Genomic DNA, 14,185 nt, shown 5'->3' on the forward strand with positions numbered 1-14,185 from the left:
ACCAGGCAGGACCACCTTGCTGCAAAGCTTCTGACTCTGCTACACTATGCCTCTTTAAGATCTGTTCAAATTTGTTGTTGTTGTTGTTTTAACTCTAAAATGGCTCATTCTTAAACAAGTACCGCCAGAGGATAGCTCTTTGCAGTTAGCCTGATTTAAACCTATCGATCACTGATGCCACAGGGTTTTCAGAGTATAGGTTGACCATCTGCCTCTTGGTGCCTAGGTTTCCATCTGGAGCAGCACTTGAGTGAAGTTGCATTGCAGACAGCCCTCGCAAGCTCTTCGAGGCACTATGCCGGTCGGTCCTTCCAGATATTCCGGGCGCTCAAGCAACCTCTGTCAGCACATGCCTTGTCTGACCTTCTCTCCAGGCTGGTGGAGGTGATTGGAGAACATGGAGATGAGATTCAGGTACCACCAAACTCATTCTCCTTCTCTCATGTCAAAGATGAGGACTTAACGACTTTCTTTGAGCCTTCTTTTTCTCGCCAATTATCTCAGCCGTGTGGGCATATACAATTTATTTTAAAAATTTCTGGATGTGGGGCGCCTGGGTGGCGCAGTCGGTTAAGCGTCCGACTTCAGCCAGGTCACGATCTCGCGGTCCGGGAGTTCGAGCCCCGCGTCAGGCTCTGGGCTGATGGCTCGGAGCCTGGAGCCTGTTTCCGATTCTGTGTCTCCCTCTCTCTCTGCCCCTCCCCCGTTCATGCTCTGTCTCTCTCTGTCAGAAATAAATAAACATTGAAAAAAAAAATTAAAAAAAAAAAAAAAATTTCTGGATGTGAACTTTTATATTTACAAAAATCACTTTGGGGTGCCTGGGTGGCTCAGTCTGTTAAACGTACAGCCCTTGATTTTGGCTCAGGTCGTGATCTCACAGTTCATGGAATCCAGCCCCGCATCAGGCTCTGCATGGACAGTGGGGAGCCTGCTTGGGATTCTCTCTCTCCCTGTCTCTCTCTGCCCCTCCCCTGCTAGCGCTCGCTCTCTCTCTCTCTCTCTCTCAAAATGAATAAACTAAAAAAAAATCACTTCAAGGCGCATTGTTCTAGAAATTCAGTGGATATTGTTTTATTGAGCCAACAACTGAAAATCCCCTGGTGACTCCTTGGTTGTTTTTGTTGTTAGTTTTAGTTGACTGGGAATTGGGGAATTATTTGCACTGTTTTTTCCTTTTGCCACCAGCCCCTAAGCTGGCAAAGGACAAAACCAGGATGCTGTTGTGCAGTCTCCCCACCCAGAGAAGGGATCTCCATCATATCTAAGCAGAACACTACCCCTCTCTGTATAACTAACCCTCAGTACACTGAGAAGAGCTGAAGAAGTAATGGAGACAATAGATGCCACGAGAAGACCCTGGACATAGATCCCAGGCACTGGGGTGCATTACAAGCATCACAAGGGCATTACAAGCTCTGTAGCTTGGGCCAAGCCTTTCTTTCCCTTCTTTTCCATCAGAAAAGCTACTACACCTCAGGAGACTAACACACGTGTGAACTCCAGCCTCTTTTCCTCTTTCTGGACATTAGATGTGCTCTTCAAAATGTCACTGAGGCACAGACCTTCTCCTACCTCAGCTCTTAATTTCTGGCTCAGATATTGACATTCTGTATTTCAAATGTCCACCATTCCCCTCATCAAGGGGCAACGATTGCCACCTTAGCCTTTGCTTCTCCCTGCTGGATTTAAAATGAGATTGACATGTTGAGGACGTCAGATCTAGGGAAATAAATCTTGGTGATTACCTGCTAACTGCTAAGCCATCTGAATTTCCTAAGTGGCCGTTAAATTTTGTTTTTAGACTCGGTAAGTTAAAGTAGCATAGATTGTCTAGCACTCAATGATATTAAAATTAGATTTGAATAAAGTTTGTGTTAATTAAATTTATCTTCAGGAAGGGAACAGTAGTTTTAAGCAGTACAAAATGTTATCTTTGCATGTCTGGCAGGGTTACGTAATGGAAGCACTCCTTACATTGGAAGCTGCTGTGGATAACTTGTCTGACTGCTTGAGGAACAGCGATCTCTTAACGGTATTATCTCGGTGAGATGAAGCTTAATGACTTTTGAAATCAAATATGCTGGACTTAATATTTGAGACATGCCTGGACCTTGGGCAAAATCCAAAGAACAAATCTAGTTTTTGAAGTATGACATTTTCTTTAGTTTAAAAAAAAAAAGAAATTATAACACATACAGACACATGTTATATAAGTAGTTTTACACATCAGAAAGATAGAGAAGAAATGTTAGTTCTAAATAATACAAATAGTAATCCTTTCTCATTTTCTTTTTTAAGACTTTGAGTGCTTTTTCAAATTTTATATAATAATTATCCTGTTTATTTCATTGTAAACAGAAACCAAAACTACTTATTTTTTTGAATGAATATATATAAAACTTGTCTGAACTATCACTAAAAACAGCTGGGATTAATGTTGGTGAATATATTCCTATCTTAGGATCTTCCTTTTTTATTTTTATTCCTTTTGCTCCTGCCAATGTTTAATTACCCATTTCAAATCATTCACAATTCTGTATTCTGTTTATATAATTGAGCTCATTTTGCTTGAAATTGAGTCAGTGATGTTATCATAAATCACACTGAGCCTTGTTTCACTTTTAAGTTGGACATTTTTTATGGATAGGTAATTTTAGTATGATTACTAACATCATACATATTTTTCTATATAAACCTACAGATTTATCTCAATCAGTAAGAATTTAGCAGGAATGTTGATAAAGAGTTTTATCTTTTCAGCCTGAAATAGGCTTAGAGATAATTTCTCATAGATTTTTTAGAAGTGTAAAAAAATTCCTTTGATGCAGTTACTTTTTTCTTTCTAGATAATATCCTTTCCATTTCTGTTCTCCTTATCAGTCAGTTAATAGAATACTAAACTTTGTGCCTATCAGGTACACTTTATTTCTAAATTACTTCTGCCCAAATTCAAACAAAAATATACGTGAAAGATCAGTAAACTTTACCACCAACCCCTCTTGTTTAGCCTTTCAATATGTATAAGTAGGTATTACGTTTTGTTGTGGTTTTGTTGGTAAGGGTTCTCATTGTTTGTTTTTGTTTTTTTCATAGCTTAAGTTTAGGAATAAGGAAATTTATTACTTTGAGTTTAAGAATATGGGGGGGGGGGGGGAGAATAGATAGTGTTTCCAAAGAATGATTTCCCTCCCTTATAGTTTGTCAGTGGATCTTAAAAGGACTGGCTCTTCACTGAAGCGTGTTGGCTTTCTATTGAACTTTTTTATTTTTATACCCAGCTCTTCATCACCAGATTTAAGCTCTAGCACTAAACTAACAGCAAGCAGAAAGAGCACAGGACAACTAAATGTGAACCCTGGGACAGCCAGTGGCAATACAGCAACAGCAGAACGGAGCCGGCATCAAAGAAGCTTTTCTGTGCCCAAGAAGTTTGGTGTTGTCGACCGATCCTCAGACCCACCCAGGAGTGCCACACTGGACAGAATCCAGGCTTGTACCCAACAAGGCCTCTCCTCAAAAACCAGAAGCTCATCCTCCTTGAAGGACAGCCTCTCAGACCCATCACACATAAACCATCCAACAAACCTACTGGCCACCATCTTTTGGGTCACAGTGGCTTTGATGGAATCTGATTTTGAGTTTGAATACCTAATGGCCTTAAGGCTGTTGAATAGACTACTGGCTCACATGCCACTTGATAAAGCTGAGAACCGAGAAAAACTTGAGAAACTCCAAGGGCAGCTCAAGTGGTCAGACTTCTCAGGGTTGCAGCAGCTACTGCTGAAGGGATTCACCTCTCTCACCACCACTGACCTTACCCTGCAGCTTTTCAGTTTGCTGACACCAGTATCCAAAGTATCCATGGTGGATTCATCCCAAGCCATTGGTAAAGCCAATATCCCTCATTCTCTTGCACAGTTCTGATGGTTGTTGTGTTTACGTTTGGTGTAATAAGATAATGGGCTTAGTACATTTAACAATTCTGTTTAGAAATGGTTGTTGGGGAATAGTTTGTCATTTATTCCAAAATTACACATGACATAAATCTTAAAATTATTTACACTGTAGAAGGCATTTCTAAGGCAATAGCATAAAAGGTACAGAAGTAATGTACATATATTAATACATATTAATATATATTAATATGTATTAATTATTTCTTCATGCTTTCTAGATCGAATTGCATATACAGTCAGTTTATTCCATTTTTCTTGTACAGATAAGCATTTTTTTCTCTTTTTTCTTAACTCCTAAATCTTTTTCTTCTTAGCCTTTTTCTCCCTCTTGAAAATTCTCTTGATTCCCTCTTGTTTTGAATTAAGCCAAATCACCAGCTGTATTTTTAATATTATGACATGTGACCCAGACTTCTTTTCATGAAGGTATAGCTTAACACAGTAGTACTAAGCCATTACTTACCATTTTAAAGAGTCTTCTTTTACTGCATTACATGAGCAAGACTTAAATTGGTTGGCTTACATCCTCTCAAACAAGCTTTTCTTAAAATATGCTTTCTGATAAAAGTTTCAAACTAGTGTTTTTGTTCATCTTAATCTGCTTTTAAAAATCTGTGCCAGTCATCCTGATTCACAAACAGTCCATAGCAAGACAGTCACCGTGTCTCAGAATTACAAATCTACTTCAGTGCCTCCTCTGTAACTGGCGTCATTGTTGTTGTATGCTTTTTCCCTGGATTTTGTGTTCAAAAGACTGCTTTTGCATCCCCTCAGAATAAAATCTGCAATATTCCTTCCCACTGTTAACAGTTAAAATGTACCATATTCAGCTGTCTCCACTGCATCTTCTCCGATCCAGGGTTTCCACTGAACGTGTTGTGTCTCCTGCCCCAGCTGATTCAGCATTTTGAAAATCCCAATCAGTTCTGCAAGGATATAGCCGAAAGGATTGCGCAGGTATGATTTCTGGTTCCACACTCAAGTGGGTCGATATGGGCCTTCAGGAAGGTCCAATGCGGAACAGCAATTACCCAGAGAGGGAAATGAGTTTCCCAAAACCTGAGAATAATGATTGAGATTGCTAGTAATTGACGTCTCTGAGTAGCTGATGCACATTGTCTTTTGGTTTCATTATTGAGAAGACAGGTGGAAAGAATTTGTGAAAATCATATTAGCTAATTACTGAGATAAGTGCTTTTGCAGCTTACCAAAATATATATATATATATATATATCAATGTGCTTTCCAGATTCCAGAGCAAAATTGCAAACCTATCTTTTGGCACAATTGCTAACACATCTCCCTATTTGTCAGGCAATTTTATCCCTAATTGATTCTCTTCTTTTAAAGGTGTGTTTGGAAGAGAAGAACCCCAAACTTTCCAATCTTGCGCATGTCATGACCCTTTATAAAACACACAGCTACACGAGGGACTGTGCCACATGGGTCAACGTGGTCTGCCGATACCTTCATGAAGCATATGCTGACATCACCTTGAATATGGTGACCTACCTGGCAGAGGTAAACTCATTAGGGACAAACCTATTATCGTTTCCATGGCTAAAATATTTATATGGAATGGATAATAATCTCTTAATTTCATTTACTGAGTGCCTATTATATATTATCATAGATGCTATATGGAATCTTTTTAAATCTTCACAGCAAGCCACTGATGTAGATTCTATTATAATAAAGAATCTGAGGCCCAACCAGGTTAAATAATCTGCCATATGTTTAAAGCCAGCCTTTGAACTGAGGTATAACCCACCTCAAAAGCTTAAAATCCTTCTTTTTACTACAGTAATACGTGTCAGAACATTCCAAAAATGGAGAAATGTTATCTTAATTACCCCAGGTGTTCATATGTTATTTAAGGAGTTACTATGTGGCTTGATATATTTAATGGTTGCTGGCTCTGAACCAATTACCCAGCATATATTTTGAAGTAAACTTTTTATCTTCCTTTTTAAGTTTGTTTTTAAAACCGGAATGGGATTCTTTTGTGCCCATAGAAATGTGTTTCTAGCACACTTGTTCCAAGCCCCTGTTGTCCATTGGTGCTGGAAATACACAGCAAATGAAATGTATTCTGTGCAGCACCTCCAGTCACCCACTAGCTTAACCCACTAGGTCGCGAAACCCATGAGGCAAGTGGTCACTGACAGCCATCTCGGGTTAGCATGTTCACTATTGCTTTTGTCTGAGGGATATGCATGCATACGTCTTGCCAGGGCCTTTTTGGAAGTGATGAGGCCGGTACCTTCAAACTTTTCTTTCAGATACGTCAACAGTGTAGGGTGCAGATAAGTTACAGAATCAATCATTGTCTGAAAGGTTCCGTAAGACTGAACCTGAACCTAGAAGAGGGTCCTTGCCCCCTCCATCTGCGTTGACAGTTGGTCCTGCAGGATTTTGATTTGCAGTCTGGGTCAGCAATGTGTGAGCTGTATTCAGAATGTCAACACCCCGAAGAGCCTCTCTTATATGCCACCCTGCTGCTTTTGACAATCACCTTGGTGACATCTGCCCCACAAGAGCCGCTAAGAAAACACACACGTACCAGAATAACTGACGCAAATGCCCCGCTTACAGACGATGCCTGTTTTAAAACAAAGTGAAGTGTAAGTTAGCAAGGAGGCAAGACTTGTTTAGATCACTAGACAGAGTCAGTCAGAGAAAGACAAATTTCATATGATTTCACTCATATGTGGAATTTAAGAAACAAAACAGATGAACATAGGGGAAGGGAGAGGGAGGCAAACCATAAGAGACTCTCAACTACAGAGAACAAACTGAGGGGAGGTGGGTGGGGGCTGGGCTAAATGGGTGATGGGCATTAAGGAGGGCATTTGTTGGGTTGAGCACTGGGTGTTACATGTAAGTGATGAATCACTGAATTCTCCTCCTGAAACCATTGTTAACTACACGTTAACTAACTTGAATTTAAATTTTTTTAATAAATAGAAAAAGGAAAAAATAAAATGTAGAATTTAAAAAGCTTAGCAAATACAAACGGGATGTGGCATATACATACGTACATATTATTCGGACTTAAAAAGGAGTGAAGCACTGACACAGGCTGCCATATGGATGAACCTTGACAACTTTATGCTAAGTGACATAAGCCAGACACATAAGTACAAATATTATTGGATTCCACTTGTACAAGGTGCACAGAATAGGCAAATCTACAGAGACAGAAAGAAGATTAGTGGTTATCCAGGGCTGGGGGCAGGGGGTGATGGAGAGTTAGTGTTTTATAGTTAGCAGAGTGTTTATTTGGGATGATGAACAAATTCTGGAAATAAATAGTGGCAGTGGTCACACAACAATGTGAATGCACTTTATGCCACTGAATTATACACTTAAAAATGGTCAAAATGGTAACTTTATATTATATATATATATATATATATATGTTATATACATATGTTATATATATATGTTATATATATTTTTTTCACTGTGAAAATAAATAAATGAAATAAATAAGTGAAAATAAATAAATAAGAATAGATTACCTAATTTGTTCTATTCAGCCTTTGTCACAAATTGTCACTACAGATTTTGTTATCAACTTAATTTCCCACCATGCATAAGATATACTACTATTTCAAGTACGCACAGGCACATACGTATAATTATAGATCGCTGTGGTCAGGATTGCCAGTGAATCTGTTCTGTTCACTTAACAGTAATTTTGTGTGTGTATTTACATGTGTTAACATAGCTCACATAGTGTCATTTTCAACAACTGTGGGATTCTAACAGGTTAAGATAACACAATTTGCTTAAACATCTCCTCTTTTGCTTATATTCACAACTTTTTTCTATTACAAGTGGTTCTTTTATGTAGACTTCTTATCAGATAATATTCAGGTTATTTCTTCTGGTGGCACTTCCCAAAGTTACTATCCAGGTGAAGGAATACACAAATGTAGTTGTACACATTTGGGAAATTGGTCTCACAGACACTTTCCCAGTTTATGATACTGTCAACAATGTATAAATGTGTTTTCCCATATCCTCACTATATTTTATTACTCTATTCCTGTTTTCAACCTAATATTTTTATTGGTACTTTAAAATTATTCTCTTTATGTATTTCCTTTCTAGGAATATATTTCATTTTTCCACACAATAGATTTGTATAATTGCCCATTTCCTCCTACATTAACTGCTCAGTTATTTCTTTTGACCACTTTTGATGTGAAATTTCAGCATATATTTGGATCCTTTCTACAGTTCTTTATTTAGAATAGTAATCTTTTATCCTGATAAACGTCACTTAGATTTTCTCATTAGTTTGCTTTCCTTTTTGAAAATATTGTTGATATCGTAGTATATGTCCATAAAAGAAAGTTTCGTAGGTACAGAAAAGAGGGGGAAGAGAACAGGGGGAGGAGGTGAAGTAAAGAAAAATCATCCTAAATAATTACATTATCTAGAGATTTCTTTCCTTTGTTAAATAACACACACCCATTCACATTGATTTCAGCATCATCTATTACACAGAAATTGTATATCCTTCCTCTTTCAATTAATATTATCTTATATCCTTTACCATCTTTAAAAATGCCATTCTATTGAAGATATGATATTTTATCATGCAATTTACCATAATTTATGTATCCATTTCCCTAGTGTTCAGCATTTATATTACTTACAGAGCTATTTTGTTTAGTTTTTTTTTGTGAGTTTCTTACCATCATAAAAAACATCTTAGTAAAATCTCATATATAAATCTTTATGTCTATCTCTAGGTTTGGAAAAGTTCCTAGAAGTACATAACTAGTTCAAAAGACATAAATTGTTCTTAGCACTCTGGATGTCAATTGCCAAATTATCCAAGTTACATTTCCACTGATGTTACATTTCCATCTTATATCCTCACCAATACCGACTATTATCACTTGCTAAACTTTGCCAGTTTGATAACCAATAACTTGTGTCTTTTGTTTTAATATATAATTTTCAATAATTGGTGGTATTCGATGCTCTCCTTTTGAGGTATATTTTGTTGTATTTCATTTGTAAATGTGGTGTTTATATATTCAAACCTGCTTACATTGCCTTTAATGATAACCTTATTCCTTCAGTAGTTAGGATTTTCTTTTCCTTTCTAAGGAAACGTGCAATCTTAAAGGTGTTGGGAAGCATCGGTGCTTGTGTATGAAAAGGCCCGAGTCTCACTGACTGACCTGTGTCTTGCCTCCCACAGCTGCTGGAGAAGGGTCTCCCAAGCATGCAGCAGCCCCTCCTCCAGGTGATCTACAGTCTGCTCAGCTACATGGATCTGTCGGTCGTGCCTGTAAAGCAGTTTAATGTGGAAGTTCTGAAGACCATTGAAAAATATGTCCAAGTGAGTATTTGGATACCTTCACTTAAGAACTACGATGTTTCGGGGCGCCTGGGTGGCGCAGTCGGTTAAGCGTCCGACATCAGCCAGGTCACGATCTCGCGGTCCGTGAGTTCGAGCCCCGCGTCGGGCTCTGGGCTGATGGCTCAGAGCCTGGAGCCTGTTTCCGATTCTGTGTCTCCCTCTCTCTCTGCCCCTCCCCCGTTCATGCTCTGTCTCTCTCTGTCCCAAAAATAAATAAACGTTGAAAAAAAAAAAAATTTAAAAAAAAAAAAAAAAAAAAAAAAAAAGAACTACGATGTTTCCAGAGAGTCATCCCAGAAAGACTGAGGCTTCGCTTGTAGCTTATCCTTGGCTGTAGAACTGTATGGGCGCCAGGCTGCGCATTCATGCGTTGATATCCCTAACGCCCTGAGAGCAGTCAGGTGTGGTGGCCAACCACACTGCGAGTGACATACTGAGGAGAAAGACAGGACCAAGCTGAGGCATTTCTGAGCCCCTCAGAGGACACAGTTCTGCCTCTTGGGGCTCGCAGGCTGGGTACCGAAAGCAGGTACCTGGCTGGGAGGGCCTAGCAGGGTTGTATTTGTGGTTTCCTATTTCAAAGAAGGAGAAGGAACCTAGGGCAGGTGTTTCAACATACAAAGGGTTAATTCAGGGATTAAAATTGTCACTTGAGAGTTGAGGACAGTAAGGTTAAGCAACCTGCATGAATGTATTTGAAAATACTACAACAGGGGCGCCTGGGTGGCGCAGTCGGTTAAGCGTCCGACTTCAGCCAGGTCACGATCTTGCGGTCCGTGAGTTCGAGCCCCGCGTCAGGCTCTGGGCTGATGGCTCAGAGCCTGGAGCCTGTTTCCGATTCTGTGTCTCCCTCTCTCTCTGCCCCTCCCCCGTTCATGCTCTGTCTCTCTCTGTCCCAAAAATAAATAAACGTTGAAAAAAAAAAAAAATTTAAAAAAAAAAAAAAAAAAAAAAAGAAAATACTACAACAAACAAACACAGGAGTGTACCTGTTGAGTTGCAGAGTTCAAGGTCAGATGCTAGGTTCTATCTAGTTAAACTCATTGGCAAAGCCATACAATGTCAATGTTAGACGTTTTTACCCCATCATCACTTGAATACCACGTTGCTTGCGGAAATTATTTAATGCTAAAAATGATTTCCAAGCCTTTTTTATTGTTCGTGTTTTAAGTGGCATTTCTCCGAAAGTAGTCGTGCACTTGGTAGGCATTCAGTAATACTTTCTCACTTCACAGCAGTCCTGAGGGCCAGGTGTCCAGTTCCTATTTGTCTACAAACCCCTTGCCCCTAGTGCAAAGAAAAAAATTGTTTTACTAAACTGCCTATTCTAACTAACTCAGGACTGGGCTATCTCTGTTATTCGATATCTTATCTTGAATGGTGACTGATTTCACATTCAAATCATGACCTCCCATTGTGCAGAATTTAAGAGGGAAGGAAATATGTTTTATTTCATGTGCTCTTATTCCACAGGCTAGGTAAATAATAATAATAACTTTTATCAAGTTCGCTTATCTGTGCTCAATATTTTTATGGGAGAAGCCCATCAGCCTGCCTGGGGCCTGTCAGGGAGACAAAGATCGGAAAAACAAAGTGAGTCTCACAGAAAGAGTAGGCATGTGATAAGCCAATAAGGAGAGGAAGGGCATTCCAGGACAACGGAACAAGGAAAGAGCTTGCCTGGTATGAGGAACTCCAAGGTTAGCCTGGGGGGAGGTTACTTCTGTAGGCTGTGCTCAACGTGTGTGGACTCCACACTGCCCACCAGAGGGAGCCCTTGGAGGAGTTTAGGCAGGGAAGCAGCATGGTCTGAAAAGTTCTAGAAAGATCACTGTAGCTGGGGTGGGTATGCTGGACTTCAATAGCAGCTGCAAGTAGGGAGACCAATTAACAGGCCATTGAAATAGGAGAACGACCAAGGAAGACAGAGACTGGAGGTGGGGAGAATGTTGAGAGTGAGTGGCCAGTAGCATAAATGCATTGGGTTTGTTTTTGTATTCGTACCAAAGAGCTACCTCATTGACCAAAATGGTACCTTGTACTTTTAAACTTCTATTTATTTGAGTATGGACAAAATTTGGTATTTTCTTATTTGCTTGTTTCCTAAATGTATCTTCTCATCTGTATAAATTTTTTATGTCCTTTGCCTTTTACATATGATGGAACTTCCTGCACTATTTTAAAATCTGTGAATTCTGACTGATCATAAGAAGTTTCAGTAGCTGGGGGTTGATGCATTTTTAAAAATGAAATTGTTTGTAACCATTGAATGTTTTATTCCCGTCAGAGTGTTCACTGGAGAGAAGCTTTGAATATCCTGAAGCTGGTGGTTTCTCGATCTGCCAGTCTAGTTTTGCCTTCCTACCAGCACAGTGACCTCTCAAAGATAGAAATACATCGAGTGTGGACCAGTGCTTCTAAGGAATTACCTGGAAAAACCCTAGACTTCCACTTTGATATTTCAGAGGTATGTTATCCGTTTCTGTAAATTTCAGCAGCGAGAACAGGTGACAAAGGTCAAAACTAGTTGTCTGGGGAAGGAGAGACTTATTTTACATTTACTTCAAAGTAAGTTTTCTAAGGCCTGCATTAGGTTCTGGTTTTTAGGAACACAGTGAATGTCGTATTCATTGGGACTCCAATTGGCAGCTTTTAAAAATAGAAACTAGCCTCAGCTATATAAAAATGGTTTTTTGAAAGAGATAACTTTAAAATAGAATGACCATAAGCATTTTAGGGGCGCCTGGGTGGCTCAGTCGGTTGAGCATCCGACTTCGGCTCAGGTGGCGATCTCGCAGCTCATGAGTTCGAGCCCCGCGTCAGGCTCTGTGCTGACAGCTCAGAGCCTGGAGCCTGCTTCGGATTCTGTATCTCCCTCCTCTGATCTCCCTCCCCCCTCCCCTACTCCCACTCTTTCTCTCTGTCTCTCTGTCTCTCTCTCAAAGATAAAATAACATTTAAAACAAATTTTTTAAAGAATGATCATAAGCATTTTAAAGCCTGACCTCATTTCTTTATCTGACAGGTATCATGTCCTATCTTTATATCCACAACTTTGCTCCCTGACCTCCCAGCCAGACCAGCAAATGACTGAGATTTAAAGAGACGCAGAATCTGCCTTTACGGTTGTTTCCCCAAGTGACACGACTTTTTAGACCAGTAAAATGATCCATATTCTTGTCTCAAGGGAGCGGGAAGGAAGGAGAAAGGGGACTAGCGAACCAAGCCAAGGAGTCAGGAAGAAAAGAGAGGTTGGGGGGCACCTGGGTGGCTCAGTCGGTTAAGATCTGACCTCACCTCAGGTCATGACCTCGAGGTTTTGTGAGTTTGAACCCCGCATTGGGCTCTCTGCTGTCAGCGCAGAGCCTGCTTTGGGTCCTCTGTCCCCCTCTCCCTCCGCCCGTCCCCTGCTCACTCGTACGTGCTCTCTCTTGCTCTTTCTCTCTCAAAAATAAATAAGCATTAAATTTTTAAAAAGAAAAAGAAAAGAGAGGGTGGAAGGTAGTCAGATCTGCCTGCTGCTCTGAGAATGGACATTTGGGAAGCCTGTACCAACTCTAAGATGCACAAATACTTTGCTCTCCTGTCTCGCTTACCCCGTGACCCATAAGCCCGCCAAAGCAGAAACTATACTCTGTCCATTTTGTAACCAGGGTCTGGTAGAGTCTGGTGCATTACAGGTACTTAACAAACATTCTTCAACACTGCTGAATGAGTAAGTCCACTGAAGGAATAAACTAGATCTGCTTGTGTGAAATTTACTTGCTCTATTAAGTAGGTAGGTTGTAGTCAGCTTGGGTTTTTTCACACCGTGATCTCAGTGACCTTCTATCATTTCAGAATCCAGCTTAAGATACTCTTTTGCTGCTATTGTGATACCTGCATCTATAGTTCGTGGGTCTGATATTAAGGTAGCCAATCAATAATTTTTTCCATTTGTAACATTCCTTTTTCACATTGCTGGCGGGGAAAGCTACTTTTATTCTTTGGAGTTTGTTCTGTTCCAAAGGGGTACAGAAAGCATGCAGCCACTGGGCTGCACGCCCCAGGGACGGAGCTGCTCCAGAATAAAGAGCCTGGAGAACCAGATGGAGACTTTCCAGCTGGTGTCTACCACCTATGAGGGTAGGCCCACAAATGGGATTCTGCAGCCCCACTGGGGCTCAAGTTTGGGTGGTGCTGCCTACCCAGCTGCCACCCAGCCGTGTGTGAAATGAACTCTCAGGAAGTGAAATTTCCAAAGCGTTGCCCGAGTACCTGGCCCTGAACTCATTCATTTAAATAACTGAAAAGATATAATCACTCTGAGTAGATTTTAAATAACTGAGAGTATATAGAGATTGGTGACCAAAGGTTGGGAAGACGGGAAGGAATTTTGGCCTCTTGTTAGAATGATAAGAAATCCTTTTAAGCTTAATCGGAAAACTATTTGCTTTCCTGAATGTTTTGCTTCTGACCTTTACCAGTGGTTCAAGAACAAGCAATTGGATTTGTTTTCAGCTGCTAAAGAGGGTGGGAAAATGTTAACGATGTAAAATGATTTAGAATGTATATTTGAACGTGGGGCACCTGGTGGCTCAGTCGGTTAAGCATCTGACTCTTGATTTCAACTCCGGTCATGATTTCATGGTTCATGAAATCGAGCTCCACATCAGGCTCTGTGCTGATAGTGCGGAGCCTGCTTGGGATTCTCTCTCTCTCCCTCTCTCCCTACCCCTCCTGTGCTCACTCTTTCTTTCTTTCTCTCTCTCTCTCTCAATATAAATAAATAAACTTAAAAAAAATCAGAATGTGTATTTGAACATCAGGAAAATGAGCCTACCTGTAACACTGAACTTCT

General features: G+C 40.1%; 1 protein-coding gene across 8 annotated transcripts in view; it reads left to right on the forward strand.

The window, feature by feature from the left end:
• FRY (FRY microtubule binding protein) overlaps nucleotides 1–14,185 on the forward strand; it is a 345,429-nt gene that overhangs the window by 284,335 nt on the left and 46,909 nt on the right. For all 8 annotated transcript variants that reach the window (XM_032593499.1, XM_030308908.1, XM_032593559.1 and 5 more), the window contains 7 exons: nucleotides 227–414; nucleotides 1,952–2,046; nucleotides 3,282–3,889; nucleotides 4,819–4,916; nucleotides 5,310–5,480; nucleotides 9,184–9,324; nucleotides 11,633–11,812. In XM_032593499.1, coding sequence (XP_032449390.1) covers nucleotides 227–414; nucleotides 1,952–2,046; nucleotides 3,282–3,889; nucleotides 4,819–4,916; nucleotides 5,310–5,480; nucleotides 9,184–9,324; nucleotides 11,633–11,812 — 1,481 coding nt within the window. The remainder of the gene's footprint in view (nucleotides 1–226; nucleotides 415–1,951; nucleotides 2,047–3,281; nucleotides 3,890–4,818; nucleotides 4,917–5,309; nucleotides 5,481–9,183; nucleotides 9,325–11,632; nucleotides 11,813–14,185) is intronic.

Source organism: Lynx canadensis, chromosome A1, assembly GCF_007474595.2.
Source record: "Lynx canadensis isolate LIC74 chromosome A1, mLynCan4.pri.v2, whole genome shotgun sequence".
Classification (NCBI taxonomy): Eukaryota; Metazoa; Chordata; class Mammalia; order Carnivora; family Felidae; genus Lynx; species Lynx canadensis.